General features: G+C 42.8%; 1 protein-coding gene across 1 annotated transcript; it reads right to left on the minus strand.

Moving 5' to 3' along the window:
- Positions 1 to 15,841: 15,841 nt before the first annotated feature.
- LOC115670608 (extensin) lies at positions 15,842 to 16,705 on the minus strand. Its single transcript, XM_030591911.2, has one exon. It carries the CDS (start codon positions 16,319 to 16,321, stop codon positions 15,908 to 15,910), a length of 414 nt encoding a protein of 137 aa, XP_030447771.1. The 5' UTR covers positions 16,322 to 16,705; the 3' UTR covers positions 15,842 to 15,907.

Below are 16,705 nucleotides of genomic sequence, written 5' to 3' on the forward strand. Positions count from 1 at the left end.
TCTAATTGTTTTATTGATCGGATTGACCTAAGAGGCTAGATATGAGATAATTACCAAAAAAGTCACAAATCTATTACAATTTTGTCAATTCACTAACGTAATCCATCCGGTTAATTTTGGCCGAAATCACTAATGTGGAATCCAATGCAGCACGGCCAGTGCTGACATGGACAAATTTTTAATTTTTTTCGAATATTTTCTTTATTTGGCCCCCCCCTTTTTTTTTTTTTTTCTTTTTTCTTCTCTTTTCCTTTTTTTTTTCATTATGGCTGGTGAGGGTTGTCGGAGCTTATCCACCACTGGGCGAGGGTCGCAAAGCCCTCACCGGCCATTAGAAGAGGGTTGTGGCCCTTGTCTGGCATCGCACATATCTGGGCGAGATTATAGGACGACCGGCATTTACGTCAGCGATTTTTGAAAAAGGTTTTGCCTGATACACAACATTGACAAATTATCAAAAAGGTTAGGACTAAATCAACCCAATTGAAAGGTTTAGAAATGAATTGACGTAAGTGCAATAAATTTACGACTTTTTCAATAATTTTCCCCACTGGACAGCACACACTAAAAAGCAGGTAGCATTTGATAACAATTGTTGTAACCGGTCAAATTTTGCTTCTTTGTACATGCACATGACTGGTGAAGAAAGCTACGTTGTATATGCTAGGGTTAGGAGCCTGTCAATCGGCACTAGGAGCTTCTTGACTTGATGATATCCACGAATTTCAACTCAATTAGGTTAAATATTGGTGCTCCAATGGACTTCCCACTTATGTCTCACTGCACCCTTCCCAAAAATGGCGTCGAGTCTCGACCATGATTAAGAACGTCGAACACGTTGATTTGGCTGAAGCACGACCGAATTTTGTTTGGCCATCAGTATTCCATGGCGTGTTTGATTGACTCGAATGCAGCTGGAGAAGAGATCCTGAAGCATTCGGATGAGAAGTCGAAGGCCAGTTCCAGCTAAGGGATTTCAATCTTGCTGCTGGAACAGGTCGTGACTTTTAATGGTAATGGTGAACAGTTAAGAGGTGGGTCATATTTGTGTCTGTCTGCACGATCCATAGTGTCTATATTCACACTAAATGGATAAAATATATCCAACACTTTCGGTAAGAAAATTTCCGAAAAAAAAAGCTATAAACCTATTGTACAGATGTCAATTTTAGGGGTGAGCGGTTCCCGGTCCGGTCCGATCCAACTCAAGAACCGGAAACCGGATCGGGAGGACCGGTTCCCAGTTTCTAAGACCGGGGACTGGACCGCTAGTCTTGGGACCATGGACCGGACTGGACCATCGGTCCGGTTCGGTTCCAATGGGACCAATCTCTTATTGGTAAAGGTAAAAGGGAAATGGGGAAATTAGATTAGGATTTCTATTTTTTTCAAAAATTTTAAAAAGTAAATAAATATATATGAAAAATATATATATTTATCGGTCCGCTCCGGTCCGATTCCCATCCTAGAACCGGGAACCAGACTGCTTGGAAACCGGTTCCACTTTTAAGAACCAAGAACCAGACCGATATTCCAGAGAACCGGACCAAACCGATCGGTCCGGTCCCGGTTTGGGCGGTCCGTCTTGCTCACCCCTAGTCAATTTGATCTTGAAACCTTTTATTTTGGCAAATTTAGTCATAAAATCTTTTGACAATTTGTCAAATTAGTCATTTCGATCAATTTAAACTAGAAATCGCTTGCGTGAACATCGGTTGTGCCACATAGGAAAGCCAGCAATGACGTGAATAATTTTTAATTTTTTTTTATTTTTTGTCTATTCTTTTTTTTTTTCACTATGGCCTCGGGAGATCTGGGTGAAGCCATGCGGCCCCACCAACCACAGGCGAGGCGGAAAGTGAGGGCCTTCGCGGCTTCACCAGTCGCAGGCAAGGTTCGTAGGCCACAATGACAAAAAAATAAAAGAAAATAATAAAAAATTAAAAATATTGTAAAAATTGTCCACGTTAGCGTCGGCCATGCACGTAGGACGGTCGACATCTACGTTGCTGATTTTCGGCAAATTTACTAAATTGTCAAAATGTTTATGATTAAATTGGCCAAACAGAACGGTTTTTGATTGAATTGCATCCGTATAATAGGTTTATGACTTTTATTGATAGTTTTTCCCACTTTCGACTGGTTTGAGACAGGCAAAAGTCTACAGGCAGGTCTGATATTAAAAACGTTAGATAAGTTTATGCCTATCCAACTTTATATAGGTCATCCATTAAAAATTTGATGTATGGCAATACGTTTGCATTATTTTAGCTAAGCTAAATGCTCAATCCGTTCCCCCGTTGCGACGCCTCTACCAATGTCATGCCATTTATTAATGACCCGACCCGATTTACATTAGCCGAACCTGCAAAAAGAAGTTTTGAAGGCGACGATCATTCTTGAACTGTCGTGCTTATGCCTCATTTGCAAGAATTCATCTCTTCACTCAGGTGGGACTTGAAACAACACATGCAAAAGTAACAAAATGTTCCAATTTTCCTTTTGAGCAAGTGATAATTTTTTTTTTTCCGTTTGAGAATATGTAAGTTTCCACCATAGATGTTTAGATTCATTTCAGTAATTTCGGGAACTCTTCATTTCAGAAGTACATTTTGCCAAATCTCCAAACGAGTAGTTTTCAAGGAAGTCTATCAGTTTGGTGGCTTTGGAAGGACAAAAGTAGGTTGCATAGCCCCCCCTATGGTTGAACATCTTTTCCATCAAAATTTGTAATTATATAACATTTTATTATTTTTTTCAAACTTTTGTATTTTTCCATGTTTTTCTTTTCATTCTCTTTTCCTTCTTTACTTGTTTCTTTTTTTTTTTTTTTTTTCTGTTTCTCTTCTTTTCCTTTTTCTCCTTTTCCCTCTGCTGGCCTTAAGCGAGGACCGCCCTCTCCAGGGGTCGCTGAGGGCAACCCTTTGCTAGATCAGGTGAGGGTTTTCCCTCACTCGAGGCCGACGAGGGCAACCCTCGCTGGCCATAGTAAGAAAAAAGAAAAGAAGGAAAAGAGAAGAAAAGAAAAAATTTGAACACATTTAAAAAAATTATTCACGTCAGTGTCGGACGTGTCACGTAGGATGGCCAGCTTCAACCTCAACGATTTCCGGCCAAATTGGCCGGATGGGATCAATTGACAAAACATGAAAATATTTATGACTCAAGTGACACAATTAAAATGTTACGACTGAATTGATATAGTTGTAATTGATTTAAAACTTTTTAGATAATTTTCTCAAAAACTTTTGTGATCACCTTCCGCCAGATAAGATAGGTAAAACTTGGAAACATATGAGTTTTGAGGCGGGAATTGGGTCGAGTATATAACTCGGTGCACGCAAGGGGGGGGGGGGGGGTGTTCGGCCACCAATTTTGTAAGTTCTACTTAAGACCTATGCATTATTTTTTTCGTAACCTAGTCAATTTAGGTGGTGGATTCCACCTAATGTTGGTGCTTGAAATATGCAACGAAACACCAAATAAATTCCTACGACTTTGAATCTCTCCACTAAGCTTTGGAATTAAACTATAACTCCAGGGGTTTCTGAAAACCTCCCCCCCCTCGGACTGACAACATTCCACGGACCAAGGTTTTGCCGAGTCCAACGTGAAATCGGGGGGGTCGACGACAACCCCAAGACCACAATACGGTTGGGTGTAGCAGCGGAAGGGAACACACGCACTACATCGCGACTTGGGAACCGCAGCGATTAGACCTACAAACAAGATTTGGTCCACAATCCCATCAAGATCAGTCGCGAGCTACGACTCGAGATCACCCCGAAATTCCTTTTGACTACCGATCACTGCTCCCGATGATTGCAACCGGATGACGACGACGACGATGAAGATGAAAAAAGGGCGGAAGACGGGGCGCCTTCGATGGTTCTGTTGATGGAAGGCGTGCGTTTGTCTCGTAAGACCAACATGCCCTCGAGAGAAAGCGATGGGGGGACGGTGCAATTTGGGGACAGAGTCATCGGAGCCAGTACGGACCTCACATGGCTGTGTAGGAGGGTCACTACAAAACCCCACGTGTGTTGAGCCTCGTTTTTCCATGCCCGTCCCGTCTGGGTCTCCAGACCATCATCTCTCGATTTTGACATCGAGCCCTCCTCCGCACTTCCACTTCCAGGACCACACCATTGATCACTTGCTTTAATCATCTCGATGTATTGAAACCCATCTATAATATTCACATGGTAGATTGTGTGATGGATTATGAGTGATCATTGTAAAAAGCAGTGACAATTTGCAATGCAGACCATCTATATAAGGATCGGTTGAGTTTAAGATTCAACCGAAGTAACAAGGCTTATAGAGATGTATTGAAACCAATCTATAAAATCACCTGGTAAATTGTGTGATAAGAGGTTAATTGGCCAAAGAAGATGTTATGACCTTACAGAGATGGTTGCGTTTATGAAGTTCAAGAAGATTGAACCGAGGTTAAGTAACAACGGTTTAAGCTAGACGTTAATTGGTCAAAGAAAATGTTATGACCATACAGTGATGAATTTCTTTGCAGGACGTTTAGATCAAATGGTAATGAGAAAACGCACTTAACAGTTTCGATGTATTCCACGTTTTCTTGTGGGGTGCACAGAAAAATTTGAGCTTGTGACTCACGAGTATGGCGAGGTGGCGTCATTTCTTACTCTTGTTAGGCATCCGCATATGTCAAAACAAAAGCAATTCATGCTGAACCCCCATTATTTATAAACAACGACAGTATCAATCCAAAAAATGATTCAATGAACTGCGCGCGCACAGATTCTACATGTTTGGTACAACAAATCATATGAATGATTTGTGCACTGTTAAGGAACTGACAATGGGAACATGTTAAGTACTAAAGACCCGAAATTAACGCAACCCTAGAAATGTGCTGGTCATGCGTACATCTGGGACCGGCTCGGATTGCACTTCTCCAAATCTTTTATGATGTTGATTTAATTTCGCAAGGATATGTGCACGTTCGCCCCTCTTCTTTTTCTTTTCTTTTTTTAATAACCAAAAGATGGGAATGAGGCGACCGACATCGGCAAAACCCTTAGGCGTTATCATGAGATTGTTCCTCACTCATTATAATAAGGAACACAAGTCATATCTAATGAGATAAACTATGTACATCATGATCTAATTACGCGAAAGAACGAGGGGGGCTAAAAATGTTAAACCATCCAAAGCCGGTGAGGGTGAGCTTAGCCAAAAGGCGCTGTACTGGGCCCATGCTCATATGGATGCCCATAACGAGGTCATGTGGGGGGATGTAGATCGGCTTGCTAGGACTCCTCAACAGCGACCGAAGCCGAACGTGCATGCAAATGCAAGTGTGTGCGTGTATTATTGCAGAGAAAAAGAAGGGTAGGGAATGGATAGGATCCAACTAAGGTAGGGTCTTCTCTGCTGCACAGGATTCAACTTCTTTTGACAGCATCGTCTCTGTGGACTTTTGTAGCTTTCTCGCTTAAGCTTTCCTTTTTTTCCCTTCTCATTGTTGTGTTCATGCCCCGACCTTTTTCTTAGGTTAGGTTTTGGCCACAAAAAAGTTGGCCCCAAAGCCTTTGACATTTTGACTTCACGTAGGGGTCCTACTGCTGCTCTGAATACTTTCTTTACCTAGCATACAGAACTTGAGGTGACCAATTTCTCATTTCTTTCTTCTTCCTCTTCTTCTTTCTTTAATTAATGGATATATATCGATGGCTTCGTACCATTCCCCGCACACAGTTTTGGCCCCATGCAAAATCCTAGGGCCATTGCTGTGGCAACATAAATGCTTGATAGGATATGAGAGAACAAGCTCGAACCGCTCGTTCCTTCACTCTTGAGGATAAGTTCTTTCTTGAAAGACCAGGGCATATGTTGTCATTTCATAGTATGGTTCGATGTTGAATGGACCACATCGCACGCACGCACAAAGTGAAGGGTCCATTGTGTACCGTGCATGCGTTACTTTGCTTGGTGCGCTCTGTGAGCATAATCACTGTCATTCAAATAATTTATGGTACGATACAGATATGATGAACTTAGGGGAAGTTTCAAGCACCTTTTACTCTTTCCCGGTGCTGAAATACATATAAAGGTGCCTCGATTATCGAAATCGCTCAAGAAGCTTTTTCTTACTTTTCTAGGGGTTGGCCGCATGCGTACGTACCGATCGATCGACCGATCACCTAACAATAATTGAGAAGAATCCGTGAAATATCCCGAGCCAAAGCGCACTATTGTAGCTGCAGTCACATTGTGTCCAATGTGTAGTACACTTAAGGTGGCTCAGATCTTTTATGTGTTTGGCTTGGCAACTTATGGCTTGGACGTTTGATGCGAGTCGTGACGGACAGCAAAAGAACAGGGACGGATGGACGGACGTGTTGAGATATGAACAGATTGACGTCTAGAGTCGTAAGTTGAACGCAAAAAATTCCACGAGATATTGGAGAAAAGTGCAATAGAAGTGGGTGTGTATGGTGGTGTCCTCGTGTGCGTGGCTTCATTCTCCAGCATTCAAGGGGGGCCAGAATGCTCCCGCTTTGGTCACTCATCAACATCGATCTCACAAGCGACTCCACATAGAAAACCCCATTTGCATATTGGTTACCAATAATGGAAGCAAGACTTGACACGCGAGAATGGGAACTATCTTCTTTTTGCCCTTTGTAACATGTGGATATCGGGAAAAGTGCCAAAAAAGTCCTAAACCTTTTGTATTAGTGCCAATTTAGTCCTAAACCTTTTTTTGTTGCCAATTCAGTCCTAAACCTTTTGCATTGGTGCCAATTTAGTCCTAAACCTTTTTTTGGTGCCAATTAAGTCCTAAACCTTTTAAATTGGTGCCAATTCAGTCCTAAACCTTTTATTTTTGTGCCAATTTAATCCTTGGTCAACTTTGACCGGAATTTCTGATGTGGGCCTGCTAGCCGCGGTCACGCGGCGTGACGCTGACGCGATAAAATAAATAATATTTTAATATTTTTTGAATTTTTTTTTTCCTTTTTTTCTTTTTTTCCACTTTTTTGTTTGGTTTCTTCTTCATCGGCGGTCGCCGGTCCGGCGACCGGCCGAGAGGCCGGTGGCGGCGAGCTCGACCTCGCCGGCCACCGGGAGGGCGGCCTCGCCGGCGAGGCCGAGCCTCGCCTTGGTCGGGCGAGGCTCGAGCCCTCGCCGGAGGCCGTGGCGAGGGCGAGCCTCGCCATGGTCGGGCGAGGCCCGACCTCGCCGGATCCGGCGAGGTCGAGCCTCGCCCGCCCGCCGGCGAGGCTCAACCTCGCCAGATCCGGGCGAGGTCGGGCCTCGCCCGACCATGGCGAGGCCCGACCTCGCCGGATCGGCGAGGTCGGGCTCGCCGCCGCCGCCGGCGAGGCCCGACCTCGCCAGATCCGGCGAGGTCGGGCCTCGCCCGACCATGGCGAGGCTCGCCCTCGCCGCGGCCTCCGGCGAGGGCTCGAGCCTCGCCATGGTCGGGCGAGGTCGGTCCTCGCGCCGGCCGGCGGGCGAGGCCCGACCTCGCCAGATCCGGCGAGGTCGAGCCTCGCCCGACCATGGCGAGGCTCGGCCTCGCCGGCGAGGCCGCCCTCCCGGTGGCCGGCGAGGTCGAGCTCGCGGCCACCGCCTGGCCTCTGCCGCCGGACCGGCGACCGGCCAATGAAGAAGAAACCAAAAAAAAAAGTGGAAAAAAAAGAAAAAAAGGAAAAAATAAAAATTCAAAAAATTTTAAAATATTATTTAATTTGTCCACGTCGCCACGCCGCGCAATGTCCGCCGGCGGCAAGGCCCACGTCGCAAATTCCGGTCAAAGTTGACCGGAATGACTAAATTGGCACAAAAATAAAAGGTTTAGGACTGAATTGGCACCAATTTAAAAGGTTTAGGACTTAATTGGCACTAAAAAAAGGTTTAGGACTAAATTGGCACCAATGTAAAAGGTTTAGGACTGAATTGGCACCAAAAAAAGGTTTAGGACTAAATTGGCACTAATGCAAAAGGTTTAGGACTTTTTTGGCACTTTTCCCTGTGGATATCTATTTGGGATTTTTGGAGCATTGGAGACCTCCCCCTTCCAGCTAGTTCAATAATTATGAAGCCATTTAGTAGCACGGGATTCCGATATAGCGAAGAAACCCTATGACCCACGGGGCAAAATCTAACCCCACGAAAGTTCGATGAAATTATATTTTCGAATTCCTGATAGAAATTTCAATAAATAAAATCGAAACCAAGTGTTATTTGAATGCAATATACTTGTGAATCTGCGATGCGATAAATTCGGAAAATGTCATTCGATGAAAGATTTGCAAAGAAGAAAGCTCTATTGATATGATTGGATTTGGGATAAATATCGAGCAATCTTAGGGCACAACTCTATCACCTCAATCACTTTACATGTCCCCGCCAATTAATTGTATTCCACATGTGGTGTGCGACCATACTAAGTAGTCAAATCATGATGGGTGTCATTAGGATGTTATAAGCTAAGATAAATTGTAAGTTCTAACTTCCGACCAAAAAAAAAAGTTCTAATTGAAGAATAAGTGTAAAATATGGGAAAGAACTAATCCACTGGAAATTCCTAAGTTACAACGTCATCACTTTGCTATTATCTCACTCTTTCAATACCCAGTAATATTTAGTTTGGAGAAAAAAATAAGAATTGAACGTGTAGTTTTCGTAAATAAAAAATAAGAATAATTTCGTCAACAGCGCACATCATCCTGGTTCGATTCATAGTCGCCTTTACGATTCAAATTCATCTTTACTCGTATATTTTCTAGTCGAATAGGCAAAAAAAAAGGAATACACAAAAACATCAATATAAGTAGGTGTACACTTAAGAAAAATATTGGGAAAACTACCAAAAAAGTCATAAATCTATTGCAATTGTGTCAATTCAGTTATAAACCTTTTTTTTATGCCAATTGTGTCCTAAATCGGCGCTGACGCGACATGACCGATGCTGACGTTGATAATTTTTAATATTTTTCTAATTTATTAATTATTTTTTTCTTTTTTTTTTTTTGGGATATGTGCACTAGAAGTCCTAAAACTTATCACAAAAGTGCAATTGAGTCCTCAAACTTGTAAAATATGCAATCGAGTCCTAAAACTTGTCAAATTGGTTTGATCAAGTTCTAAAGTTAATACCGTCTAATTTTTTAACGGAAAATACTAACGTGGCGTTGACATGTCTTATTTTATTACTTTTCTTGAGACACGTGGCGATGATGTGGTGTCCAACAAACGCCACGTCAGAAAAAAATTAAAAAATATAAATTAAATTAGAAAAAAAAGCTATAAAAATTTAAAAGAAGAAGAAGAAGAAGACCCAACTAGCGACTGCGCCGATGGCCAAGCCCTCGCCGATGGCCGCCACAACCACCGGGAAGGGCCGGCGGAGCTCGCCTGGGCCTTCCCAAAGCCCTGCGACCCTCGCCGGCCCCGGGCAAGCCCCCGGTGAGGGCTTGCGACCTTGATCTGGGGGAGGGTGCGACCCTCGCCCCAGATCTGAGTGAGGGTCACCGGCCCTCGCCTGGGGCCAGCGAGGGCAGGCGAGGGACGGCGAGGACTCGCCCAGCGTCGCCCACCCTAGGTGAGTCCTCGCCATCCCTCGGCTTCCCTTGTTGGCCCCAGGTGTGGGCCGGCGACCCTCGCTCAGATCTGGAGCGAGGGTTGCGCCTTCCCCCAGATCGAGGTCGTAGGCCCTCGCCGGGGGCTCGCCCGGGGCCGGTGAGGGTTGCCGGGCTTCAGGAAGGCCCAGGGGACCTCCGCCGGCCCTTCCCGATGGCTGCCTTTCCCGGCGGCTGTGGTGGCAGCCACCGGCGAGGGCTTGGCCACCACTACATCCACTGGTTGGGGTCTTTTTTTTTGTAGCTTTTTTCTATTTTAATTTTTAATTTTTTTTGACGTGGCGCTTGTTGGACGCCACATCATCGCCATGTGTCTCAAGAAAAGTAATAAAATAAGACACGTCAGCGCTACATCAATATTTTTCGTTAGTAAATTAGACGGTGTTAACTTTATAACTCGATTGAACAAATTTGACAAGTTTTAGGATTCGATTGCACTTTTTGCAAGTTTTAAGACTTAATTGTACTTTTGTGACAAGTTTTAGGACTTCTAATGCATATATCCCTTTTTTGTTGCTTCCTTCTTCTTCTGGCCGGTGAGGTCGACCTCTCCGGCACTCGCCCAGCCACTGGCGAGGCGTGCCCTCACCGAATCTGGTGAACTTGCCCAACCACTAACGAGCTCGCCCTTGCCAGGGACAGGCTCGCCTCGCCAGGGGCCGGTGAGGTTGGCCTCATTAATGGTCGGTGAGGTCGACCTTGCCAGCCAGAGGAAGAAGAGAGTAAAAAAAAAAAAGAGAGAGAGAAAGAAAAAAAAAAGAAAAAAGAAAAAATTAAAAGGTTCGAAAAAAATATTAAAAAGTTGTTACGTCAGCACCGGCTGGTCAAAATTGGCCTAATAGAATAAATTGGCACAAATGCAAAAGGTTTAGGACTGAATTGACTAAAAAAAAGTTAGGACTGAATTGACACAATTATGCCAATGACTTTTTTGGTAATTTTCCCAAAAAATATTTGAGAAAACCCCATCAAAAGGACACACTACTATTCAAACTTAATCCATTTTATAGGCCATTTATTAACTAGTATATTTACCTTAGGTAGAAAAAATGAGAATGTAAATAAAACACCATTAGAAAACCCTCAATAAGACTTATCGCCTCATTAACTATTAATTTCATTTTATTTAATACATCGAAATATTAAAAAAAATTGAATTCATTGATATTACCCCAAGAGATCTCATCATTTTTGTCTCTAGTTCCATTCTATATTTGATTGAAACTGGCTAACTTAGACTCTTAAGCATGTTCGAGTGCCGATGATTACCTAATCATTACCTTTTCCATGACCATCAGTCCCCGAGTCAACGTTAAATTAGAAAACAAAAGGAGAGTCCAATCAAAAAGTTAGTGAAGAGCCTTATTTTTTCTCTTAGGGTTAATATCACAAAAAACTCAAAATCAGTATACCTATAATAAATTTATCATAAATTAATTTTTTGATAACTAAAAACTCTAAACCGGTATGCATGTGATAAATTTATCAGTCGTTAGTTTTCGTTAAATTTTACCTTCAAATTGCTGAATTGGATGACACGTGGTAGTTAACGGATATACTGATTTGGGGTTTTATCTCTCCGTTTGTCACATGTTTACTAGTTTGTGATTTTTCATGGTATTAATCCAATTAAACAGAGGGTAAATTTGTCATAAGCATACAAGTTATGGGTTTTTTGTGATCAAAAAATTAGTTTTGGCTAAATTTGTCATATGTCTATCAGTTTGAAGTTTCTTGTGGTCAAAAAATTAGTTTGGGATAAATTTATCACAGGTGTACCAGTTTGGGATTTTTCTTGGTATTAACCTTTCCCTTAAACATAAAATGGACAGGTATCGTCTATATAGATAACTATTGATGCACAATTTGAAATGACCATCTCTTTATACTTTAGAGAAAAATATAGAAGGTTTCCGCCTCAGATCGGTGCCTAAAAGTAATTGATATTAAGTTCTTAGATAACAATGTGTCTTAACCTAATGGACCAAATTGTACTGTAAACTTCTCGAGATAATTTGCATCTATTCATAATCGTTTCACCTACCATATTTCTTCCGAATTTGAATTTTTTACATCGCTCATAGAGACTCAAATAAGTTTCCCAGATTGATTTACCGTGGAAAATATTTTGACAGACTTTCATATCATACACTGCGAATAGGAGGAAAAAGAAAATCTCCACGAGCATCTTCATCCACCGCCGAGAGCTTTTTCTCGATGCTTGTAACCATTCGACCGGAGGAGAGGCGCATCCTCCCAGCTGGTGTGACGGATCAAGGTTTCGATAATTCTTCAAAAAGCCTAAGCTGGGTTTGGAAAACACTTTTGGTGTAATGCATAAAGCTTTCGTTTTCACAGACTTGCAATCATCCAACATTCCGCAACTTGATATAAGGACCAAAGAGTATTTAAGCCACGGCTCAGATGGGTATAAACACAAGCCAACAAAACCCACACCATCAATGCATCCATCCATCGATCGAGAGAGAGAAGAGAGAGAGAGGTGTCACGTTCAGTGTAGGGTGAACCACGGACAGGAGAGGGAGAGATGGACCAAGGGGATGAGCTTGACTGGTGGGGATGGGAAGGGTGTGTTTGGGGGAGAGGTTGAGAGTTGAGAGAGACAAGTGCTAAAAGGAAAGAAGGGAAGGAAAAGGATAAAAGAATAAAGAGAGCGAGGGGGGGCTTTGCTTTGCTTTGCTTTTCATCATCTCTGATTGAACACCCCCCCACCAATAACACCCTCACCCTGCCCCCCTTCCCATCAATCTTTCTGTGCAAACCCACATGTTCCTTTTGGTTTCGGCCTCTCTTTCTCTTTGCCATTTTTGGGTTCATCTTCTTGGTCCCAAAAGGGAAGATTACACTGCTCTCCTCTCCCTCATGTCAAAGGATTTTCTTATATCGATACGGCGAAAAGAGTAATTTCAGACTTTAGCTACTTGTTAGATCTCTTATTCTCTTGTATTATCTAGTCGGGCAACACTAATTATTGCTGGAGCATCGCTATTACGTCGCCTAACTAAGAAAAAGAGAACTGCTAAGTACATAAAAAAAAAACACTATGGGATGGTGTTCATCTCATGCAAATTCCCCTTGGTAAAATAACAATATGTCTAGACTCTATTTATTGATATTGCGATAGACATAGCCTTCTATCGCCAATGGTTTAGTAAGTGTAGGGTTGATATTATTTCTAGGTATGATCGATCGGAAATTGATTGGATAGTCTGGATTGATGTATTTCGGGATAAATCAAATTTTTTTGGTTAATGATGTCACAAATATTTGAACTTTTCTCCGTTTCTCAATCCAGTATCAAAACACATTTTATTTGTTCAATTGAGTATCTAAACTTTTGAAAAGCAGGTCGATGGGATACATGCGTTAAAAAAAATTGTCAATTCAGGGGTACTTGCTAATGGCTCTCTTACTCAGCAAAAATCAACCACAATTGCTGAGGTGGCTCGCTTACTCAATAAAAGTTACACCATCTCATCTTACAATGAATTAAAAAGACATTTTTTTTTGTCATTTTCTTTTTTCCTCCTCCTCCTCCTCCTCCTCCCCTTGCTTCACCGGTGCAATAGGAAATCGATGTACCGATCATGTCGTTCGCCATTTCGCCCCCCATATCTCCACCATATTCATTCAAAACCGAAAGAAAAGGAGCTAATGCTATCTTTGGGACATCAAGGTGAAGAAAATTGTGAAAGAAAACGCTTTTTTTCTTTATATATTTTTCCTCATCTCTCTCCTTAAAAAAAGTTCAAAAAAGCTCAAGCATCCATTCCCTCCCAAACAGAGCATAAAGCTCCAGTGGTTGCAGTGTGTTCGACGCCAGATTGCAGTATCTAGGAACCCAAGAAAATGAGCATATGATTAGTTGAAGATGCTTTTGAGAAATGAGGTGATGCTCCCCCTACTGAAAAGCCACTGATTTGGTGGATCCATTGTACCCGAGGGAATCGTAGGACATCCCTTGGCTTTTCAAGTGACTGTAGGGCATCCCTTTGTCGGCCTAGATGCATTGATTTCGTGGGCTCCCGATGGATTGTTCGATCATGTCAAGAAGGTATTTTAGGTGACGACTGGAGCACATAAGAGTGAAGCGCGATGTAAAAAGTTAATTAAAAGCGAGATGCATAACACGCATGATACCAAGTAGGACGAGAGCCGTAACATGCGTGGAATAATAATGAGAGTCATAACACGTCATTACCGCGACACGACGGATCCATAATTTATAATACTTTTGACAATCATGCTCCTAATGATCACGTTGGTCGAGAGCATTTGTTCCAGTATTATTGTATAACTCTTTACAGACTCTCCCTAAATTGGGGACGATCCAAAATTTCGTATGTACTTGCAACATATGTGTTTTTTGCCGTGCACAACCATATTTTTTCAGAAGCGATTTTTTAAACATAGGACGTAAACATAAAGATGATGGCACCACCTACTTTTATAATTCAACTTGAGAATTTGAGTAGGCTCATAAATAGGGAATACTTTAACCATGGGAACCGGGTTCTGGCCATCCTTTCGTCCGCGTTCGACCTTTTGGCTTCGTCTATCGATTGCTGAATGTTTCGATTCGGTTCGATTCGTGATCGCATCTTCAAACCTTATTCCCGTGGGCCGATGCCTGCCCACCCAGATCAGGCATATGACGGGCCGAGTCCATTTTTGAGCTCGTTGCCATGGCTGAAGTGGATTCCCAGGTCTGAGTCCTAACACTGTGATACAACCGGGCCTATGATGATGGGCTACAATAAGGAGACAACAATTGAACTTCTAAAGCTGTCTTGGTGCAACGATGTAATCTAGGATCTTCAAGTGATATTAATTAGATTGTCTGGCAGGAGGTTGAGGCCTCGGCTGGGCTGACTATCATGCACTTTTTGCTACTTAGCCTTATCTTTGGAAGCCCTCCATTTGTTCTCCAACAACTGCAAGGCTTTGGTCATTGAAATCTTTGTTGATCAACGTCGATGGGCTTTTGCTTGAATTAGGCCAAATCTAAGAGGAGCGATGCATGTTCTGTTCACTTGAATTGGGCTTTCCTTAATTATAGTCTCTCAAATTTAAATTTGATATTAGAAAATTGTCTCATCGATCACGAGGTACGCTAACACCCGGTTATGCATTTAATACTTAGGTTCCGTCAATAAATGATTCGGAAAACATCTTCCTAAAAATGATCATTTGAATCGCTTACAAAAAATGAATGAACGACACATATTTTCATTATCCACGAGAATGTCTAGACATAAATTTTTGCCGGTAATGAAAACATTTTTCATTGACTAATTATCACAAGCGATACAAGCAATTATTTCTCGGAAAATATTTTCCAAATCATACATTTTCGTTAAATCATCACAGATTATGCATAAAGACTGAGCTCATTGAGAATGATTGACAGTACATATACAGTATATATACTTTTAAAACATAGTCGAAGGATCGACAACAGTACTTCTGAAGATTTTGGGGCAGAAGGGAAATAAAATCATTGAGAATGATCGACAGGAAAGTAAGTTTGATATCCCGGGTTTTGGGGGATCGAACGAGTTTCTTTGTCACAACTCACAAGTCAAATCCAATCTTACAAACTGCGTACTCTTGATCTTGAACGTGGTTAACGGTTTGTCGTGCGTCACAGTCTGTCTTGACACTGCATTTGATCAACACCTCAAGTGAAATCGATGCCTTCGAGCGAGGGTGTCCTCTGTTTGAACATCGCCCTCGAAGCAATGCAAGCATCAGAAACCCTTTTTGAATAGCCTTTTAAAATCCTTACAAGCTGTTGTGATGGTGATCCGATTCCTTCATCTCCTTGGAGGATTACCCGGTTTTCTTGATGAACTGATGGCGTAAAGTGTGAGAAAAAAGTTAAACCGTCTCGACTCGTTGCTTCGCCAATGCAGGGAACGGAGTTAGCCCCAGTCGAAGCGCAAGAACAGTGTATGATTAAGGATCTGTGAATTGGTGTCCAGCGCAATTTATTTTTTTCTTCGGAATTTGATTGATTTTCCGGGTATCAAGAGCGGGTTTAATGCAATTTCTTTTCGTGTTTAGCATCTTAAGCGCAAGAAAGGTGTCCGATTAACCATTTTGATAGATTCTTTTTCTTCAATGAAATGGCGGAAGATCCCGCTAAACTTTTTCGCCAATATTGTCATTCATTTCAGGCGTAGACATCAACATAAATCTCATCTCACAATAATTACCTCAGGGAATAAAACTGAAAGAAAATTCCACCACTAGACTTAGCTCAGAATTAAGTACAACAAACACAACAGGCCAGTCCCAGCAACCATGACCGTTGATTCTCCGAGAGACGATGCCGACGACTCCGTCTGACCCGGGGGCTTCCGGTAGTAGTACGGGAAGTACGGCATGATGGAGTTGGGTGGCGGGGGAATATAGAAACCGCCGCCATAAGGTGGCGGAGGGGTGAACGGGAAGTACCCTGCCGGCGGAGGGAGGTAATTGGGAGGCGAATACGACCCTGTTTGAGAAGGCGGTGTGGTCGTGACTGGAGTAACCGTAGTTCCACTGCCGGCGGGGGGCGGGTAGCATGGATAGGCGCACGGCTGGTCGGATCTCGCTTTCCCGGCCAATTGCGAGAAAATGGAGACCAAGAAGAGGGCGGAGACGAGCTTGGTCGCTCTTGTGGCCATGTGTGAGGATGGTGATGAGGTGAAGGAGGAGGAGGAAAGTGAGGAGGAGTGGAGGATGGTAGGGACTTCAGAGAGTGAGGGGAAGCTGTCGGTCGAGTGACGAGGGATGGCTTGACTTATTGGGTGACTTGAGTTTGTGGGTTTTTGTCATGATTCACGTAAAAGACCAAAGAACTTCGTAATGCCTTGAAAACCAAGTTTCAGCTACTACCCATTTGGACCCCTCTCCTATTTTGTTTAGCTAGTACACATTTGGACCCTCTCCTATCATGGTTGATCTAAGTCGTCGCGCCCTCTTTGTCCTCACGCTCATAAAAAATCACTGGTCTGGCATGTTCTCTAGGGGATTCCGCAAGGCGGTCCTCGTCGAGGCGGCCTCGAGAC

This window comes from Syzygium oleosum, unplaced genomic scaffold (assembly GCF_021117445.2).
Source record: "Syzygium oleosum isolate NSW1041296 unplaced genomic scaffold, Sole_v2.1 Sole_v2.03, whole genome shotgun sequence".
NCBI classification, from domain to species: Eukaryota; Viridiplantae; Streptophyta; class Magnoliopsida; order Myrtales; family Myrtaceae; genus Syzygium; species Syzygium oleosum.

Excerpts from the sequence above, each read along its gene's own strand:
- LOC115670608 (XM_030591911.2), bottom strand. The coding sequence starts at position 16,321 with ATGGCCACAAGAGCGACCAAGCTCGTCTCCGCCCTCTTCTTGGTCTCC.